At 37.7% G+C, this 22,842-nt stretch overlaps 1 protein-coding gene across 2 annotated transcripts in view; it reads left to right on the forward strand.

Annotated features, from left to right (window-relative positions):
• Positions 1 to 10,761: 10,761 nt before the first annotated feature.
• The window catches only part of COPS4 (COP9 signalosome subunit 4), a 47,237-nt gene continuing 35,156 nt past the window's right edge, over positions 10,762 to 22,842 (forward strand). For both annotated transcript variants that reach the window (XM_044680278.1, XM_044680279.1), the window contains exon 1: positions 10,762 to 10,835. In XM_044680278.1, the coding sequence (XP_044536213.1) occupies positions 10,762 to 10,835 (74 nt within the window). The remainder of the gene's footprint in view (positions 10,836 to 22,842) is intronic.

The following is a 22,842-nucleotide window of genomic DNA, read 5'->3' on the forward strand; positions in this document are numbered from 1 at the left end:
CACGAGTTCCCAGATGAAAATTTCAGACTTAGCTGTATTTTTGCTTATAATAAAAATGTTATATATTAATATAATATTATTTAATTAAATAAAATAATAAATAAGAACACTAAATACCTTGGTTTTTGTTGATAATCTGTCTAAAAACAATTGACAAAATCCAAAACAAATGAAAACTAAGGCAATTATTTCCTTATGGATCAATGTAAATCTAATTAATTTGTTCTAGACACCCCAAAATACATACCCAAGACAATTTTATAGAGAATAGTGTTTAATACCAAAAACAATAAGAAATTAATGTAAAATGAATATAAAAGACTAATGTAAAGAATAAATTAACATTTAACATTCTGAAGACTCTTCTTGGCATATGGAAGACAGCAAGGAGGGGAGAGAGAGAGGTTATTGTTTGGAAGGGAAATCCCTCTCCATAAGGACCTTTGGTATCCAAGGCATTATCTGAAAAGACTTTGGAAAGAAGCTGACACGTAGAGGAGTTGTTACCTTATGTCCCTCTTTTCAGCTGAGATACTATGGGAGAATTGCTACTTGACTGAGATATCTCACTCCCAAAGAGAGAGTTCATTTTGTATAATCAGGTATATATTCTCTTCAGTATGCTTTATCTAATTTTAGTTTGTTATTGTATGGATAAATGGATTTATTTGCTTTTCAATACATGTATATTTTCACAAAATTAGCATCAAGGTCAAGTGGGCATGCCAATGAAATCTGAGGCAACCGATGAAAACTGAGACAAATTTTTCACAGAAAAAATTGAGGAAAACCCAAACTAGCAATAATCAATATCAATGAAAACCAAGGTATTATGTATTATTATAATAATACTAAAAAAGTTTATAATGCAGACCATAGAGAGTTTTGCATAGCTTTTACTCCTTCTTTGGGTATCACTAATACTTTGGCATTTTGGGGGGCCCTACCTCCTTTTTAGTCTTTCCTGACAAGGGAATATTGAATTTATAGTTGCTAGTGCTACCACTCATTTCTGGTAGGAACCATCTAACTCAGGGGTCAGCAACCTTTTTGGATGTGAGAGCCATAAATGCCGCATTTTTTAAAATGTCATTTCATGAGAGCCGTACAGTGCTCACAGTGCCGCTCCTGTAACAGCGCCTGAAAAAAAAATGAACTTTATGGCTCCTGCAGAAAGAGCCATATCTGGCCCTCAAAAGAGCCAGATATGGCTGGAGAGCCATATGTTGCCAACCCCTGATCTAACTAGTCAGTCTACATCAGCAGATTATTATAAGTTCATACTTAAAAATTTTGCTCTCTACACATGTATTATGGATTTCCTCTGCCCCCACCTATCCACCCAAAACTGTGTGAGGACCAGATCTGTTATATTCCCCAGGCCCATGCCCTCAAGGTTTTCCAGTATTCCTAAAGGGTTTGTGGAATCTCTGTTCTCCACCTGAGCCTCCACTAGTTGTGTTTCTCCTTTTTTTTAGGGGTTCAATGACTAACACTCTGGTTTCTTTTAGCCACTTAATGTTGTATCAGCTTTTACAGAGCAATATTAACTTCAAAATATTATAAAAACCAACATACACACATTTCCCCCAAAACTTTGGGGGTATAATCCCCCTAAGCCACCAGAAGTAGAATGGGCTCATATATTAACTCACTTCCTTCAAAGCTGGTAGGTGGTGCAGTAGAAAGAGTTAGAGATCTGAAGTCATCTGGTCTCAGACACGTACTAGCTAGGGACTCAGTTTCCTTATTTGTAAAATGAGCTGGAGAAGGAAATGGTGCACCACTCCAGTATCTCTGCCAAGAAAAGATGGGGTCACAAAGTCAGACACAACTGGAATGGCTGAACAATACAGCATTAGTTCCCCTAGTTCATGTCTGAAGCATCCCTAGGGTTAGTTTCTTAGCACTTTGACTTCTTAGGACTTCTCTGGTGGGTTGGCTATAGCATTTGGCCTCAAATTTTGGGTTCCAAGATCCCTATGGCTTGACCTCCAGGGACAGTGATTTTATTCCTTTGCACCTAGAACTATAAAAGACAAATAAAAAAAGACAAAATATCCAAACCTGTTTCTTAGGACCATATAGCCTAAAAAGGGGGAGGGGAAGATTCTCTCTCCCTTACAACCTGCTCTCACAAACTGTGAGTGAGTCATTCCCTAGACATAAATACCAGAAAGAAAGGAACTATGCTTAATTAGGTAGATGTAAAGATACAAGTTCTAGTTATACAGCCATTGAAAAGAGTCAAAGTGCTAATGGGCTATCCCATTATCCTGGTGAATCAATGTAGAATGTCCACGCATGAGCCAATTCTCTTTATTCCAGAAGCAAGTCCCCTTGGTTCCTAAGTGGGTAATTCCAACTTAAGTGACATGCCAAACTCTCATCCACACACATAGTTTTTGACCTCAGTGTCAACTCACTAAGCTATCAAGCCAAGAACTTTAGCTTGTATGTGGGATAGTGAATTTAATAGTTAATAGATATTTATTATACATCTGTGATGTGCCAGGGGCTTTCTCATTATCATTCTATTTGATCCTTACAACAACCCTGAGGAGGTTCATGTCTTCATGTCTTCCTAGTTCCAGGACTGGTGCTTTATCCACTGTATCCATCGTATTCCTTGTCAGCTAGATGAACATTGGATTTAGGTTAGGAGAACTTGGACTCATATCCTAAGAAGTAATCTCTCAGCAGCTCTGAGTCCAGGTAAAAAGGACTTTATAAGGAATTGCTGATGAAGTCATTCTTAGGGCTTGGAAGGAATGGGGTGACCTCATTCCCTGGCCCCATCTCTCTGCACATTTATTGGTATTTGTTGCAGTGCTCGAGTTATGATCATAGGGAATGTCCAAATAAAAAGGAGTTATGATTAATCATGTTAATCACAGATTGGTGTTAATGTGCTAATTAAAACAGCAAACAACTTTTATTCATTTATTTATTCATTTTTTAGGGTTTTTTAATTTAATTAATTTAGAAGATTTTCCATGGCTACATGATTCATTTTCTTTCCCTCCCCTCCTCCCTACCCTTTCCTGTAGCCAATGCACAATTCAACTGGGTTTTACAAGTACTGAACAAGATCTATTTCCATATTATTAATATTTGCAATAGAGTGATTGTTTAGAGTCTACATCCCCAATCATATCCCCATCAACACATGTGACCAAACAGTTGTTTTACTTCTGTGTTCTTTCTCTGAATGTGGGTAGCGTTCTTTACCATAAGTTCCTCACAACTGTCCTGTGTCATTGCATTGCTGCTAGTAGTCTATTATATTCGATTGTGCCACAATGTATCAGTCTCTGTGTACAATGTTCTTCTGGCTCTGCTCCTTTCACTCTGCATCAATTCCTGGAGGTCTTTCTAGTTCACATGGAATTCCTCCAGTTCATTATTCTTTTGAGCACAATAGTATTCCATCACCAACAGATACCACAATTTGTTCAGCCATTCCCTAATCAAGGGCATCCCCTCATTTTCCAATTTTTTTGCCACCACAAAGAGCGGGGCTATAAATATTTTTGTACAAGTCTTTTTCCTTATTATCTCTTTGGAGTATAAACCCAGCAGTGGTATGGCTGGATCAAAGGGCAGGCAGTCTTTTAACACCCTTTGAGCATAGTTCCAAATTGACTTCCAGAATGGTTAGATCAATTCACAACTCTACCAGCAGTCCATTAATGTCCCAATTTTGCCACATCCCCTCCAACATTTATTACTTTCCTTTGCTGTCATATTAGCCAATCTGCTATGTGTGAGGTGATATCTCACAGTTGTTTTGATTTGCATTTCTCTGATTATAAGAGATTTAGAACACATTTTCATATGCTTATTGATAGTTGATTTCTTTATCTGAAAATTGCCTATTCATATCCCTTGTCCAACTATTAACTGGGGAATGGCTTGCTTTTTTGTACAATTGATTTAGCTCCTTATAAATTTGAGTAATTAGACCTTTGTCAGAAGTTTTTGTTATAAAGATTTTTTCTCAATTTGTTGCTTCCCTTCTGATTTGGGTTGTATTGGTTTTGTTTGTACAAAAACCTTTTTAATTTAATGTAATCAAAATTATTCATTTTACATTTTGAAATAATCTCTATCTCTTGCTTGGTCTTAAAATCTTTCCTTTCCCATAGATCTGACAGGTAAACTATTCTATGCTCACCTAATTTACTTATAGTTTCCTTCTTTATATTTAAGTCATTCACTCATTCTGAATTTATCTTGGTGTAGGGTGTGAGATGTTGATCTAAACCAGTGGTTCCCAAACTTTTTTGGCCAAAGTAATAAAAATATTACTTAGCACCCCTGGAAATTAATTTTGTTTAAATTTTAATAGCAATTAATAGGAAAGATAAATGTACCTGTGGCTATCACCGCTCCCTTCGATCACTGCAGCACCCACCAGGGGGCAGTGGCACCCACTTTGGGAATCACTGATCTAAACCTAATTTCTCCCATACTATTTTCCAGTTTTCCCAGCAGTTTTTGTCAAATAGTGAGTTTTTGTCCCAAAAGCTAGGATCTTTGGTTTTATCATATACTATCTTACTGAGGGCATTTATCCCAAGTCTATTCCATTGATCCTCCCTTCTGTCTTTTAGCCAGTACCATATTGTTTTGATGACCACTGCTTTATAGTACAGTTTAAGATTTGGTACTGCTAGGCCTCCATCTTTCACATTTTTTTTTTCCATTACTTCCCTCGATATTCTTGATCTTTTGTTCTTCCAAATGAACTTTGTTATAATTTGTTCTAATTCAATAAAAAAGATTCTTGGTAGTTTGATAGGTATGACACTGAATAAGTAAATTAATTTGGGTAGGATTGTCATTTTTATTATGTTAGCTCATCCTACTCATAAGCAATTAATATTTTTCCAATTGTTTTTTAGTTGTGCTCATATAATTCCTGTGTTTGTTTTGGCAAATAGATTCCTAAATAGTTTATATTGTCTAGGGTGATTTTTAAATGGAATTTATCTTTCTAACTCTTGCTGCTGGGTTGTGTTGGAAATATATAGAAATGCTGATGACTTATGTGGGCTTATTTTGTATCCTGCAACTTTGCTAAAGTTGATTATTTTCACTAGCTTTTTAGTTGATTCTCTAGGATTTGTTAAGTAGATCATTATATCATCTGCAAAGAGTGATAGTCTCCTATCATATAGTAATCCTTTGGTGCAGTAGGCAGTGCGTCAGTCTCATAAGCTGAGTGTCCCAAGTTTGATCCTCGGAAGGAGGGTGAGATATACTGGGAGAGGCTTCTGGAGACAAGAAGAGTCACTCTGTTTGGGCTTGGGCTTAGCCCCTCCTGAGGTCAATTACTTTAGGATCCATTATTCAGTCTGAAACTGCTAGCCTGAGATTCCCTTCAGGGTAGATTCTCATGGGAATAGGGAACAACTACAAGCTTTGGGGTCTCCAACTTACAAGGTAGTCCTAAAACTTAGGGTTCATCAGATCTTACTAGGCTACAAGTTTGGGGTTTCTAGATTCCATGTCAACACAGATGATACTTGCTGATTGTTTTAGATATATACTGTTTATTATTTTAAGGAAAGGCCCATCTATTCCTATACTTTCTAGTGTTTTCAATAGGAATGAGTATTGTATTTTGCCAAAGGCTTTCTCTGCATCTATTGAGATAATCATGTGATTCTTATTGGTTTGGTGGTTGATATGGTTAATTATATGGATGGTTTTCCTAATATTAAACAATCTTTGCATTCCTGCTTGATCCCATTTGATCATAGTGGATAATTCTCATGGTCACTTGCTGGAGTCTTTGTGCTAGTATTCTATTTAAGATTTTTGAATCTGGGCAGCTGGGTAGAGTCAGGCCTAGAGATGGGAGGTCCTAGGTTCAAATCCAGCCTCAGACATTTCCCAGCTGTGTGACCCTGGGCAAGTTACTTGACCCCCATTTCCCACCCTTACCACTCTTCTACCTAGGAGCCAATATACAGAAGTTAAGGGTTTTAGAAAAAAGATTTTTGAATCTATGTTCATTAAGGCAATTGGTCTATAGTTTTCTTTCTGTTTTTTGGTCTGCCTGGCTTTGGAAGAAGTACCACATTTGTGTCATAAAAGGAATTTGGTAAAACTCTTTGCTTATTTTTTCTTTGCTTATTTTTTCAAATAGTTTGTATAGTATTGGGATTAGTTGTTTTTTGAATATTTGATAGAATTCACTTGTGAATTCATCTGGCCCTGGGGATTTTTTCTTAGGGAGTTCCTTGATGGCTTGTTCAATTTCTTTTTCTGAGGTGGGGTTATTTAAGTATTCTATTTCCTCTTTTGGTAATGTAAGCATCTTATATTTTTGTAAATATTTGCCCATTTCACCTAGATTTTCATATTTATTGCCATATAATTGGGCAAAATAGTTCTTAATAATTATCTTAATTTCCTCTTTATTAGAGGTGAGATCACCCTTTGCATCTTTGATACTGTTAATTTGATTTTCTTCTTTCCTTTTTTTATTAGATTAACCAGTTCTTTGTTTTTTTTTCCAAAGTACCATCTTCTAGTCTTATTTATTAATTCAATAGTTCTTTTACTTTCAATTTTATTAATTTCTCCTTTGATTTTTTAGGATTTCCAATTTAGTTTTTATCTGGGGATTTTTAATTTCTTCTCTTTCTAATTTTTTAAGTTGCATGCCCAATACATTGACCTCTTTCCTCTCTGATTTGTTGATATATGCACTCAGGGATATAATGTGTCCCCAAGAACTGCCTTGGCTGTATCCCAGATTTTGATATGATGTCTCCTCATTATCATTCTTTTCAATGAAATTATTATTTCTATGATTTGTTCTTTAACCAACCAGTTTTGGAGAATCATATAATTTCCAATTAATTTTGATTTGCACCCTTACCAATTATAATTTTTATTGCACTATGATCTAAAAAAGTTGCATTTATTATTTCTGCTTTTTTGCATTTGTTTGCAATGTTTTTATGCCCTAGAACATGGTTAGTCTTTGTGAATCTATCATGTGCTGCTGAGGTTGCTTTTTGACCCTATTTATTTTTCTCCATATATCTATTAACTCTAATTTTGCTAGGATTTCATTCACATTTCTTACCTCTTATTTATTTTTGGGTTTGATTTATCTAGATCTGATAGCACAAGGTTCAGGTCCCCCACTAGTATAGTTTTACTATCAATTTCCTCCTTAACTTCCAATAATTTCTCCTTTAAAAATCTGGATGCTATACCATTTGGGGCATACATGTTGAGTACTGCTATTTCTTCATTGTCTATACTGCCTTTTATCTGAATGCAATTATATTCCCTAACTCTTTTAATCAGACCTATTTTTACTTTGGCTTTGTCAAATATCATGATTGTGACTCCTGCCTTCTTTTTCTCAGTTGATGCCCAATAAATTTTGCTCCAGCCTGTTACCTTTACCCTATGTGTCTACATGCCTCATGTGTGTTTCTTGTAGACAACATATGGTAGGATTCTAATCCACTCTGCTATCCGCTTCTCTTTTATGGGCAAGCTCATCCCATTCACATTCAGAGTTATGATTGCCACCTGTGTATTCCCCATCATCTTGATTTCCTCTCTAGTCTTGCCATTTCTTCTTTCACTATTCCCTTCTACACCAGTGTTATGCTTTTAATCAGTCCCTCTATTTTCCACCCTTATTTTACTTTCCTTCCCACCCCCTCTCCTTTGTCCATTACTTTTTGACAGGGAGGCAAGAGGTTGTTTCAGCCAATAGAACTTCAGCTCCTATCATAAAATTTCCGTGAATCAGAGACATACTTCTGGTTAGATGAGGAAAAAAGAATCTTTCTGGAATAACCTTTGCTGCTGTAATTATTCCTTTATTTTGCACAACAGTATTTTGTTTTATGACATTCTTCCTTTGTTCAGTGGTTTGTGATTATTTTCACATTATTTTAAAGGTCTGTATTGTGGACAAGAAAACTGAATCAAACTTTTGGCACTTTTTTGGCTTTTTGGAGGGTATAATTATATACATATGTTTTATTTTTTAACGTTTTATTATTTTGAAATTGACAAGTTTATATTTAAAAAAGGAACAATTAGATGTAATCATGTGTGAATCTGCAAATTTATCAGATACAGCTTGCTTTTTTTTCTTTTTTATTGGTTCCAAGGCAGAATCAGTAAGGTTAGGTAGTTAGTGACTTGTCTAGTGAAGTCGTATTTGAACCTAGGACCTCCCATCTTTAGGTCTGGCTCTCAATCCACAGCTGCCCCTGTGTAACTTGCTTAAAAAAATAAAATTTACATTGTATAATAAAGTCATCATGTTGGTTCTAAAGCTGTTCTGCTTGTTTCTTTTCCTCCAAATTTCCCTCTGTTCTCTTCTTGAAATTTAAAAATGTTTCATTGGTACCTCTTTTTTCTTTCCTTTTTTTCGCATCATGATCTTTAGCCTCATTCCCCATCCTGATTAACAAAAGCAATCAAGTAAAATGAATTTAAAAATTGGTCTTGTCTCAAAATGTTACATGCCATCTATATTATCTTTTCAATTAACCTTATTCTCCAAGGAGTAAAGGAACTAATCACATCTTATTTCTCCTTTCATATCTCCAGAATTTTTGGCAGTACTTTATATACCTACATGGTGAAATGGAACCGGGTTGCTAATTGGTCACTGAGAAATAACAGTTGAGGAGGACAATCAGTGGCTTATAAGCCAGTGGTGGTAGAGAAGAGACAACCATCCCTGTGAAGGGTTTCCTAAAATAGTGAGGGGGTAATGTGATCATTAACTGTAGTTATGACAAGCAAAAAATGTTTAATGATTTCACCATTGTCTTTTCAAGATGCATTAAAAAGAAATAAAGTTATATTTAGTTACTTAGCCAAAAGATGACAATGGAAAGGGCCTATATAGAAAAGATAGAGCTGGATAGTATATATTCCATTAGAAGATTCCTTTTATATTGCTATGGCCTATGCCAGCATTGGAGAACCTTTTAGAGATCTTGTGCCCAAACAGCACCTTCAAGCTGCCTGTGAGCCACACCCCATCCATTTACCCCAGTCAGCAGAGGGAGGAAGTGCTTGCATTGGTCTGTTGGATAGAGGTGTGGGGTATGTGAAAATTGTCCTCAGGCATGATGGAGAGGGGGAGAAGTCCTCTCCAACATGCCAGGGCATGTGTACCACAGTTTCACCAATACAGGTATACATTGGTTACTACAGTTACTAAGATAATTTCAGCTATAGAAATACTCTGATCTGTGCATAATTTTTGAACTTTCTTGTTCTTTTTGATCCCAGAACACAGTACTAGAGTATTGGGTGGAAATTGCAAGAGGCTAAGTTAGGTTTCATATAAGGAATGACTTTTAAAAAAAACCCTTACCTTTAGTCTTAGAATCAGTATTATGTATTGGTTCCAAGGCAGAACAGATGGTAAAGGCTAGGCAACCAGGGTTAAGTGACTCGCCCAGTATCACACAGCTAAGAAGTATCTGAGGTCACATTTGAACCTTCCATCTCCAGACCTGGTTCTCTATCCACTGAGACATCAAGCCGCCCACTAAGGAATAACATAGCCATTACAGCTATCTAAAAGTTCAAATGGCCTCTCTCAGGAATATTGATAATGATTGTGAGTCACTAGATTGCCTCAAGCAGAAGTTATTCAAAATGATTACTTTTGTGTTGTACTGATTATTTGGTTTGAACTGCTTAAGTTCCAACTCTTGAGATTCTATTAAATATATTAAAGATTTCTTAAGAACTGTGAAAAAGGAAATTCACATATGTGCAATACATGGTATGTTGTCTCATCCATAGCCTGTAAGCCCCTGAACAAGAGGAACTCTTTCATTTCTGGCTTTGTAATAACCCCAGGGCCCAGCACAATGCATGGCATAGTTGCAGGTTTGATTTACAGGTCAACAGTTCAAAAAGAATGGGAATCTTCCTGGCTCAGGGCAAAAAGCAGGAATATATGGAGGCAGCCCACACTTTCGATGAAACAGCACTAATAAAAATAGCTTCTTTAGAGTGCATTTCTAGGTTTGCAAAGCATTTTACAAATATGCCATTTGAGCCTCTCAATCACCCTGGGCGGTGGGTGCTATTGTTATCTCCATTTTACAGATGATGAAGCTGAGGTAGGTAGAGGTAAAGTCAAAGTCAACTTGCCCAAAGTTACACAGCTAGTAAGGCTGTTTTTTAACTTATTTTTTCCTGATTCCAGGTCCAGCATTCTATCCATTATGCCACCTATGGAGGTTGCCAGTTGCAGGCTGTATTGCGTAGTGTCCTGGAATTGGAGTCAGGGAAGACCTGAATTTGGAACCTGCTCTATGTGACCTTGGGCAAATCACTTAACTTTTTCTACCTCAGTTTTCCTCCTTTATAAAATTGGGCTAATAAGATTGTAAGAATCAAATGAGATCCAAATCTTAAGGGGGTTTTAATGCTCTATTATTATTATGATATTATAATTACCTTTCCTCATCTGTAAAATAAAGATGCGCTAATAATTCCAAAGCTTTCCTCCAGGTTCCTAAATAGGAATTCAGCTCACAGCCTTCTCTCGCCCCGCCCTCAACTTCCGGCCCCGCCCATACTTCCTGCAGGGGACGCTCTAGCTTTCTCCCGGGTTCTTGATGGCACCTGCGGTTCCTCTGGCGAAACGCTGGAGGCTCGCACTCGTTCTCTCTTCCGAGAGAAAGCGTAACGTCCTGCGCCGGAGCCAGGGGCGGGGCCGGGGCCGGAGCCGGAGCGAAGATGGCGGCGGCTGTGCGTCAGGATTTGGGCCAGCTCATGAATTCGAGCGGGTCTCACAAGGACCTGGCGGGCAAGTGAGTACCCATCGAGGGAGGAGGGAGGGGGTGGTGCGGGAAGAGTCCGGAGCGCGGCGGGCCGGAGATCTGCTGCGGGTGTCGAAGGCGGGGCCCGCGGGGGCCTTGGGAGGCGTTGGGATGGAATGGGATGGGAGGGAGGGGGAGGGGAGCGGAGGCGCTCTAGGGGTGCGCATGCGCGGGATCCCGGTCCTGCTTGGGGCAGAGGTTTGGTCTTTAGTACCCTGGGCGCCCGGGGATGCCGAGCGAGCCAAATGCTGGTTCTTGGGCTGGTCCTGGAGAAGTCTCGATTGGGGTTAGGCTCTGTCCTATGGATTCTCGTATTTGTACGTCGCGGTGCTTCACCTTTCTCGTCTCTGTCATCTCCGCCCCCTTTACGCCGGCCTCCTGTCTCGTTCTCAAATAATGCCCTACTTCCTACTCCGAGACATTTCCCCCAAACCAATTCCTATCCTCCCTGGCTTCCCTCCATTCTCATCTGCAATTCCTACAGTGTCTCTCTAGTTTATCTTGTCAACATCTTATTTGTGCCCAATTTTTGAATGTGATCTCTTCATTGGGAGCTTCTTGAGTGAGAACACGGTTTTTTTTTTTTCCCCCTCTTTTTCTACCTTTCTTTGCATAGAAAGCATTAAAAAATGCTTGTTTAACTGACCTGATTGGCTTCCCTAAATACTCACTCACATTCTGGCAGAAGTCAACAGTACTGGTTGAGCCATGGTTTGAAGATGAAAAGTAGCACTTCTTCCTCTAGGGTAGTTCTTTCAATAAAACATTTTAATTATGAAACATTTATTAAGCACCTGCTTTGTGTCAGGCACTGGAGATGCAGACATGGGTCTGAGAAGTCCAAGGGAATAGCAGAAACAACACTGGATTTGGAATTTGGAGCCCTGGGTTGAAATTATGACTTCCCTCCCATTCAATTTTTGGCAAGACATAACTATTCAAAGCCTTAGTGCCCTCATCTGCAAGATGAATGAAGGGGCTGGACTAGTTGACTTCTGAAGCCCCTTCCAGCTCTCACTCCAAATTGCCCCCTAGAAGCTTACAGTCTGTTGCTATGAGTACTTCATATAGAATACTATCATAGGCAGTAGAATCCTTAGTGTTCTTAAAAGCTCAGCTCATACTTAATGCCTAGTGATTGAGTGGTCAGAGGATATGAATAAAGTTTTCAAATGAAGAATTGCAAGCTATTAGTCATAGGAAAGAATACTTCAAATCACTAGTAATAAGAGAAATACAAATCAAAACAGTACTACCATTTCGTGTCATACCCAGGAAACTGCCAAAGGTGGCACAAGAGAAGAATGACTACTCAGTATTAGCAGAAGTGTAGAAAGACTGGCACACTAAAGCATTGGGGTTTTTTTTGTTGTTGTTTGTTGTTTTTTTTAATAACCTTTACCTTCCATCTTGGAGTCAATTCTGAGTATTGGCTCCAAGGCAGAAGAGTGGTAAGGGTAGGCAATGGGGGCCAAGTGACTTGCCCTGGGTCATACAGCTGAGAAGTGTCTAAGGTCAAATTTGAACCTAGGACCTCCTGGCTCTAGGCCTGGCTCTCAATCCACTGAGCTACCCAGCTGCCCCCACACTATAATGCATTGTTGATAGAGCTATGAATTAGAATAACCATTCTAGAAATTTGGAATTATACAAATAAAGTGGTATATACCAAGGACAGAGGCAGCTGTCAAGAGCACTGGGCCGGGAATCAGGAAGACTCAAATTCAAATATAGCCTCAGATACATCCTAGCTGTTTGACCCTAGGTAAGTCATTTAACCTCTGATTACCTGACAAAAGGATCCACTGAAAGAGAAATGGCAAAATGCTGTGTTTCCTTCCAAAAAAAAAAACCCCAAAATGGATAATGGTGGGATCATGAATTTAGACATGATTTAATAACAACAAAAACACCAAGGAGATCATTGATAAAGAGAAAAGCTTCATTATTTGTAGCATCACTTTTTGTGATAGCAAAGGAGAGGAAACATAAATTGCATACTTAAAAATTTTGCAGAAATCTGGTAGGGGTAGCCAAAACATTGGATGGCAAGAGTCAGGATTTAAAACATTCTTGAGAAGCTAGAATATCTGGTCAGGTCTAATAGTATGAGATTTAATGAGAATGAATATAAAGTCTTAAATTTTACTTTAAAAACACAAGCTACAAATACAAGATAATATTGTAGTGGAATGGAAGAGGAGCCAAAGGCATAGAGGAATTTTAAAAATGAGAACTATGGGCCAACTAGGTGGCTCATTGGATAGAGAAACAGGCCTAGAGCCAGAAGGTCCTATGTTCAAATTTGACCTCAAACATTTCCTAGTTGTGTGGCCTTGGGCAAGTCACTTAACTCCCTCTGCCTAGCCTTTACCACACTTCCTTGAGCCAATACACAGTATTGATTCTAGGACAGAAGGTAAGAGTTTAAAAAAAATGAAAACTATGAAATACACAACCTTGGTCTTATTTGAGAAAGAAGAAAGCCAACAGGTTGGTTTGTTGGATATTGATGTTATGTATACTGTCAGCCCCCAAGAAGGAGACTTAAGAGGAGAACAGATTCATGAGAGTTATGCCGAATGACTTCGTGTGTGTATTGAAAATCTTGTTTAAGATGTCAGTGAACATCGATGTCCTGATGGTGCTATTATCTGTTGGGAATCCCCCAAAAGGGTATATCTGGTATTTGTTTTTAATGTGAATTGGGGACAGATCAACTTATCTCATAGCAAATATGCTGTTGTTATTGTTATGGAACATTTATTCATGGTACAGTATAGCAGTGGGACACACATTGACTGAATAGAAATAATGACTACTACTCAGGAATTCACATGCTAGGATGTTAGGAAAGAAATCAATTTTTGTCATAAAGTGAATTTTTGCCCATAATTGGTTTTCTTGAGAACAGAAGGCTTCATAAAATGCCCAAATATAAGATGAATTTCATATTCTCCCTCCTGTACTGGTAGTATAGAGATGGTGTCTATATTTTTAGAAGTTCCCCTTTTAATGCCATAACAAGGGAAAAGCTGGTGATGGACAAATGGTTCACCTGTTATCTTACATAACTATTATTTTACATAAATATAATTCAAATACTTGTGGTTTATGTAGTTCAGAAGAAGAAATGCTGATTGACTCCTAGACAGATGTGTATTTTATAGCCACAGACTAGTCACATTCATGAGCAATCTGAGAAACCGGTCATCAGTTTATGATAGCTGGGGAAATATCAGGCTGTGAGGGGAGAGGAATGTTGAGAGGAATCTTGTTGAATACAAGTGTCAGGTGGCCCACTGAACTAGGTAAAAATGTAATTAGGAAATATTTAACAAAATAAAAATACAATACAATGTCGATAACATTACATTTTATAACTAAATCAGTATGCTGTCTGCAAGAATTTCTCTGTATAGGTTAGTGACCCCATTTCTATTTGAGTTTGACTCCACTATTAAAGAAATTCTCATTCACATTTGAACTACTGGCTACTGAGGACTCAATTCTGAGATATCTGCATGGAAGAAATGGAATAGTCAACTCATCTTAGAAGTAAAACTACAGGGGGCAGCTGGGTAGCTCAGTGGATTGAGAGTCAGGCCTAGAGATAGGAGGTCCTAGGTTCAAATCCGGCCTCAGCCACTTCCCAGCTGTGTGACCCTGGGCAAGTCACTTGACCCCCATTGCCCACCCTTACCACTCTTCCACCTATGAGACAATACACCGAAAGTTAAGGGTTTAAAAAAAAAAAAAAAAGTAAAACTACATTTTCTGGGGCTAGTAATTTTTCAGTGACATGCTTTCAGCAATTGAGATCATTTTTCCATCTTTTTCATTTATTATGTTTAATTGCATAGTTTCTCCTCTCTACAGATATATAATTTAAAATAAATTGGAAGGGTGAAATATATACAATGATTTTTCTTTGGTTAATGGAGAACTTTGGCATTTATCCATGTATAAGGTACTTCATATGGGCCAGGCATTGTGCTAGACGCTTGGGATATAGTAAAAAAAAAAAAAAAAAAAAGGAAAAGGCCTTACTATCAAGGATTTTATATTTTATTGGTAGGAAAAACAGAAAAATAAATACAGACTACAGATAATTTTGCAGAGAGGAAGACAGCACCTGGAAAAGTTCAGAATAGGTCCCATAAAAGGAGATGTTCCACGAAGCAGAAGTGAGTGAAGATGGGTTTGGGCTTAAGGCAAAGGCTTGGAGGCAGGAGTTAAATTATCTGGGAACAGCAAGTAGACAGACTGGCAAGGTTTGGCATGCAGTTTGTGAAAGAGGGAAATGTGCAGGATGGCTGAAACTAGATTTTGAAGGGCTTTAAATGCCAAACGAGGAGTTGGTGTTTTATACTAGAGATAAGAAGGATCTTACCAAGGTTTCTGAGCATGGGAGTAACATGGTCAGATCTGGGTTTTAGGAATATCACTTTGGGAGTTATGTGGAGGATGAATTTGGAGTGGGAAGGCAGACACTGGAGCCTGGGAGACTATAAGCTGTTTCAGTGGTTAAGGCCAAAAATAGTGGCTATGTAAATGGAAGGAAGGAAGGAGATAGGAAAGACTGAGAAGGTGGAACCAACTGGGACATATTAAGGAGTGAGTACTCTGGTGAGTTCATGACTGGAAGAATGGGGGTACTTGAGGCATGGAGATTTTGGTAGGAAAGGGAAAGAGTTTTGTTTTGGGCATATTTGATACCTGCAGAATATTCAGATCCTTCTATCTTACTGCCATTGATCCTTTTCTGGCCTTATCTCATATTACTGCCTTTCTCACATGCCTTCTCAGTTGGACAGCTATATGTCCCCTAGACATGCTGTATTCTCAGTAAACTCTCTTTCCTCCATACTCATCTTTAAAATCTCCTGATTTACTATTTTCTTCCCTGCTGCCTACAGATACTCTTAAATCTCTTCAATCCTTAAATCCTCACTTGAACCAACCACTTCAAGCCACCCTTGCCTATCCTTTCTCATCTTCATAAAAAAACCAACCTACTTATTGCCTCTTCATTCTTTCCTTCAGATTCACTTAAAACAATTGTTTTCTGATATTTTAGAATTTTTCTCCCCCCCCACCTTGTCATGATAGAAGAAGATACCTGTCACACAATAAAAAAAATTAATGAAGAAAATAAAATGAAAAATGAAATGCTTTGATCTGAAATCAGACTCCAACAGTTCCTTTTTTGGCTGTGGATATCAATTTTTATCATGAGTCCCTTGTGGCTTCATTGACTTTTCAACTCCCTACATTTTAGCTCTCTTCAAAATGTGGTTTTTAAATTTCTGAATCCATTGGCAATCAAAATTGGATTAATACTAATCCTTCCTAGCCCCTATGCAATATTTTCCACTGTTGACTACCCTTTCTTTGGGTTTTTGTGATGCTGCCAACCATATCTTTCTTCTGCTGAAGAAGTCTTTCTTGTCTGTAGGATAAAATATACACTCCTCAGTTAGACATTTAAATTTGACATTTAAACCCTAGCTAACTGTTCTATACTTACTACACGACAGTGTACTCTATGCACTCTGTGTTCTTACCAAACCACCTTTCCTGCTGTTCCCTGTGGACATTCCATGTCCCATTGCCATACCTTTGTACAAGCTGTCCCCCATTCCTTTAATATACTTCTTACTTATCTCTACTTCTTAGAACTCAGCTTAAATTCCACCACTTAAGTAAGTCTTTCCTTGTCTCTCCAAATTGGTAGTGCTTCCTTCTGAAATTACCTTGCTTACTTGTGGCTTCTACTTGAGGAGGTAAACTCTTGTTCAAAAAGACTAATATTTGGGGGCAGCTGGGTAGCTCAGTAGATTGAGAGCCAGGCCTAGAGACAGGAGGTCCTAGGTTCAAATCCGGCCTCAGCCACTTCCCAGCTGTGTGACCCTGGGCAAGTCACTTGACCCCCATTGCCTACCCTTACCAATCTTCCACCTATAAGTCAATACACAGAAGTTAAGGGTTTAAAATTAAAAAAAAAAATCAAGGGAGAAATTAATAAAATGGAAAGTAAAAGAACTATTTTATAAAAAAAAAAGACTAATATTTGCCTTTATATATCTGGCACTTGGCACAATCATTCATTTGTACCAAAGGAGCCTACAGACTGGCTGGCATTAGTGATTAGTAAATTCTTATAGTAAACTTACCTCTGTGTACATGACTCCCAAATTTCTCCTGAACTCCAGTCCTGCATCACCAACTGCCTATTCAGTAAACACCAAAAGCTCAGCAAATCCCAGACTGAACTAGTTACATTCTCTCTCTAAACCAATCCCTTTTCCACACTTCTTGGGAGGGTGCCACCATTTCTTAGAATCATTAGGTTCAGACTTGGGCATTCTTGTTGACTCCTTTCTCTCTAACCCTCCTCTGTCTAGCCATTGGTCAAGTATTTTCAGTTCTACTCTCACACCATAAGAAGTATCCATGCCTTTCTCTCTATCCCTTTGATACAGATGTTGTCTTAGCCTCTCTCCTTGACTATCACAATTGCATTTTTCTTCTTCCCTCTCTTTTCCTCCACAATCTGACCTTCATGTAGGTTGCTGAATCATCTGCCTAAAGCACAAGCTTAACTCTCCCATTTTTAGTTACCTTCAATGTCTCCGTCCTCTAGGAGAAAATACAGATTTATCCATTTGCCATATTATGTCACAATCTTATTTCCAGACTTATACATATTGTTTCCATTTACACACTCCATACACACTTTTGAAGATAGTGGATTTCCTATAATTAGAGGTTTTCAGATTGAGGTTGGAATAACTACTTGTTGGGAATGTTGTAAAATAGGGTTTTTTTTTTCAGGTGTGGATTGCACTAAATAACTCTTGAGGTCTTTTGTACTCAGAGATAATATGGTTTTGTTAAATCCAAGACTTTTCTAATTCCACTATACTTTCTTTTTAAAAATTCAATTCAATTTAATTTTAAATTCAAAATTCTCCCTCCTTTTCTTTATAGTTTTGCAAAAAAAAAAAAACCACAACTTCAAAACTCCCATATTATCCATACCCAAAAAAGAAAATAAGAATAAACATGATTTGATTTGCCTTCTGAGTCTTATCACTTCACTTTTTTGAAATCACTTCACCCACTATCCTTAATGCTACAGTTATTGTTTCTTATTCTTTGTTGTTTCTACTATGTGTTACCACACCAGAAAAATGGAACTTTGTCTTTAAAACACACACAAAAATTCAGAACATTGAAATAGATGTTTATTCCAAATAGAATCTTTAAGTATCAAGAATGGAAATGTGTCAGTGCTTTCAGAAAATAGAACAGCAATCTGACAGTCTTTGAACATCAATGAATTGTTTAGGTAGACTGACCATGTCTGTGGTTCCAGAGCAGAATGTTAATTCCTGAATTATGGCTTTCTACCTGTAAGAAAGTTTTTAGATTTCTTTGAGAAAAAGTCTGGTAAAGTATTTTTCTGTTTTGTGGAAAAGATGGAGAGAGATAGAGTAGACAAGTACAAGTCAGAAGAGGAAGGAGTGCTTAGATGGGAGTTTGGGGAGAAAAGGATCTCTGAATTGGAGTGTATCCTAAACTTAATAAGCGCTACAGTGCAGTGCCATGTGACAGTGGTGCCAGAAAGCTAATGTGAACTTCAGAGGGACACAGTTTCTAGGAAGAAGGAAGTATACACTTTTTTGGGCAGACCACAGCTGGAGTTTTTTGTATTCAGTTCTAGGTGTTCCATTTTAGGGATAACTTCAGTAAGTTACAGAGCTTCTAGAAGAGGGCTAATTTAGGCTTAAATGTTAGGAAAAAATTCCCAACAGTGTAACAACAGATGTGGAATTATCTAGCCATAATCTGTTGACTTTCCACCTCTCCCTATATAATACTAGGTGCTGGTATGAAGATGAATGAAGATTGGAGAAAAATATGCAGAAACTTATGATTGGGGCCACTTCAAGTTTATGTTATATGTTATACAACCTCAGCTAGACCCTCATGGCTTCTAGATAATCCTACCATATGTTCCTTCTCAACTTACTCTCCTGATTCCTCATATCCAGACTGAACAATCTTTTCCCTCCTGACACTGTGCCCTCCCCTAACTTCATTGTTATATAATATTTCCATATATAGAGAGCATCATCATTCTCCTAGTTTCCTGGGCTCACAACCTAGGTGTCATCCATGTCTCCTCACTCTCGCTTCCTCCATATCTAACAGTTGTCAAGGCCTTTGAACCATTTCTCTAATATTTCCCCTTCTCTCCTCTGATCCTGCCATCCACCCTAGTGCAAACCCTCATCTCTTTACATATAGACCATTTCAATAACCTACTGGTGGATGTTTGCTAAGTCATTTCCCCCTCTCCAGTCCTAAAGCTCAAGTCTGGCTAGGCCACTCTCCTACTCAATACATATCAGTTTATCACCACCTGGATCCAAAATAGAATCCTGTTTGTTAAAACTCCTTCATAAACTTAGTTCCCCTAATCAATAGTGCTCTCTCCTTATCCCTTGGTTTCTTTCACTTCGCTTTAAGTCTGTTCATACAAATTTTCTTAAGCTTCTCTGAAGCTGTCCCTTTGGGCATTTTTTATGGCCCAATAATTTCTATTACATTTATATACTATAGTTTTTCAGCTATTCAGTAATAGGCATCTTCTTAGTTTCTAGTTGTTTGCTATAACAAAAAGTGTTTCTAAAATTTTTCTTTTTATATAGACCCATTTTTTAGTTATTTTGAACAGTATTTCCCTTTTTTTTTCTTCCTCTTGGATTTTGTTGTGTGAGGGGTCAAAAGGGGTTTTGATTGGGTGAATATTAAAAGGTTTGGTCGCCAGGGAATTGAATAATTATCAATCCCCAATTAAAGAATAACCTCAAGTCAAAATGACTTTTATGGAAGTTTATTTACAAATGAGAAGAGAGAGAGAAATTAAGAAATTTAGAGAGAGGATAAGGTAAGATAATTAACCTGACAAACTAAATAATTCGCTTAGGTCCCTGGTTTAACCCAGGCAGATCTAACTAGTCTTCAATTGGAAAAAAGCCAAGCCTTGAGCTGAGGGCCGAGACCCAAAGACTCCAGAGGCGTATGAAGCAAAAGCTTCAGTCACAGAGTCTCTTTTGAAAGGGAAGTTTCTTAAGAGAAGTACAGGAAGATTCAGTCTTTACACTTACCATGTGGAATTCCATTTATTATTTCTGCTTTTTTGCATTTGTTTGCCATATTTCTATGCCCTATTACATGGTCTGTCTTTGTGAATGTTCCATGTGCTGCTGAAAAGAAGGTGTATTCCTTTTTGTCCCTATTTATTTTTCTCCATATATCTATTAACTCTAATTTTTCTAGGGTTTCATCCACCTCTCTTATCTCTTTCTTATTTATTTTTTGGTTTTATTTATCTAGATCTGATAGGGGAAGGTTGATGTCCCCCACTAGTATAGTTTTGCTATCTATTTCATCCTTGAGCTCCACTAGCTTCTCCTTTAGAAATTTGGAAGCTATACCATTTGGTGCATACATATTGAGTACTGATATTTCTTCATTGTTTATACTGCCTTTTATTAGGATGTAGTTACCTTCCCTATCTCTTTTAACCTTATCTATTTTTACTTTGGCTCTGTCAGAGATCATGATAGCCACCCCTGCCTTCTTTTTCTCATTTGAAGCCCAAAAGATTTTGCTCCATCCTCTCATTTTTACTCTATGTATGTCTGTCTCATGTGTGTTTCTTGTAGACAACATATGGTAGAATTTTGGTTTCCAATCCACTCTGTTATTTGCTTCCATTTTACGGGCGAGTTCATCCCATTCACATTCAGAGTTATAATTATCAACTGCATTCCCAGACATTTTGATTCTCTCTCCTAGTTCTGTCCTTTTTTCTTTCACTGTTTCCTTCTATACCAATGTTTTGTTTTTTAATCAGTTCCTATAATCCCCTCCCTTGTTGTACTTCCCTTTCTCCCCCTCCCTTCTTATTCCCCTCTTATTGTTCTTTAAAGCCAAGCCAGCCAGTGCTCCCCCCAAGCCCTCTCCCTCCCTAGTATTGCTTCCCTCCCCACCAGTCCTTTTGTTACCCTTCTACTTCTCTATAGGGAGTGAATCAATTCTCTGCCCCAATGGATCTGATTGTTCTTCTCTCTTTAAGTTGATTTCAATGCACTTAAGTATTGAATATTTCCTCTCTCTAACCTCGTTACCCTTCCACTGTATTGTTATTTTTCCCTGTTGGTCCCACGCCCTTCTTTATGGAATATAAATGTATTCCTTTTTGTTTGTTTTCCTATTTTTCTTATTATCTTCCCCCCCCCCCCAGTTTTGTATATATTTGTACCTACCTACATATATACATATATACATAAAATTGTATATATATCGCTTGACATTTTATCCTATACAGTTTGTCCCTGTTCCCTCTATGTAAACTTCTAGTTACCCTGTTGATAATAACAATTTTTAATATTTGCCAATACCTTCTTTTCTTCTTGGGATATAAATTGATTGAACTTGTGTCCCTTAAAGAAAAGAATTTTTTTCTCCTCCCCCCCTCCCCCCATTCTCTTAATTACCCTATGTTGATTCTCTTGAGTTCTGGGTTTGGGCAGCAAACTCTCTGTTTAAGTCCAATTTTTTCTTGATGAATATTTGGAAGTCCTCAGTTTTATTGAATTACCATACTTTCCCCTGCAATAATATAATTAGTTTTGCTGGATAGTCGATTCTTGGTTGTAGACCCAGTTCTCTTGCTTTCCAGAATATTGCGTTCCATGCCTTCAATGTAGATGCAGCCAGATCCTGTGTTATCCTAACTGTGGTTCCTTGATATCTGAATGACTTCTTTTTAGCAACTTGTAATATTTTTTCCTTGGTCTGGTAGTTTTTGAATTTGGCTCTAATATTCCTGGAAGTTGTCAATTGTGGATTAAATGTGGGAGGTGATCTGTGGATTCTGTCAATTTCCACTTTTTCCTCTTGTTCAAGAATTTCTGGGCAATTTTCTCTGATAATTTCTTGTAAAATGCTATCTAAACTTTTTTTTTTTTTTATCATGATGTTCTAGTAAACCAATAATTCTTAGGTTGTCCCTTCTAGCTCTGTTCTCCAGATCTTTGAATCAATGAGGCATTTCATATTCACCTCAAATTTTTCATTTTTTAAATTTTGTTTAATATATTCTTGCTGCCTTGTGAAGTCATTTGCTTCTAGTTGTTGAGTTCTGTTTTTTAAAGACTGAATTTCATCCCTGGCTTTTTGGTCATCCTTCTCCTTCTGGTCTGATTTTCTTTGTAGATCATCTTTATGCCTTCTTTGCTTCATTTTCAAGGTGGCCAATTCTGGCTTTTAAGACTTTCTTTTCTTGTTTTAGTTCATGTATTTCCTTTTTCAAATTGTCTTCAGCCTCTCTTGATTGCTTTATTTTTTTATTTTTTTTTTAACATTTATTAATATACATTTTTAACATGGTTGCCTGATTCATACTCCTCTGTTTATCTATGATCTCTTTGGGGTACAAACCCAGCAATGGTATGGCTGGATCAAAGGGCAGGCAGTCTTTTATAGCCCTTTGAGCATGGTTCCAAATTGCCAGCCAGAATGGCTGGATCAGTTCACAGCTCCACCAGCAATGCATTAATGTCCCAATTTTGCCACATCCCCTCCAGCATTCATTACTCTCCCCTTCTTTCATTTTAGCCAATCTGCTAGGTGTGAGGTGATACCTCAGAGTTGTTTTGATTTGCATTTCTCTAATTAGAGATTTGGAACACTTTCTCATGTGCTTATTGATACTTTTGATTTCTTTACCTGAAAATTGCCTATTCATGTCTCTTGCCCATTTATCAATTGGGGAATGGCTTGATTTTTTATACAATTGCTTTAACTCCTTGTATATTTGAGTAATTAGACCCCTGTCAGAGTTTTTCGTTATAAAGATTTTTTCCCAATTTGTTGTTTCCCTTCTGATTTTGACTACATTGTTTTTGTTTGTACAAAA

Source organism: Gracilinanus agilis, chromosome 6, assembly GCF_016433145.1.
Source record: "Gracilinanus agilis isolate LMUSP501 chromosome 6, AgileGrace, whole genome shotgun sequence".
Classification (NCBI taxonomy): Eukaryota; Metazoa; Chordata; class Mammalia; order Didelphimorphia; family Didelphidae; genus Gracilinanus; species Gracilinanus agilis.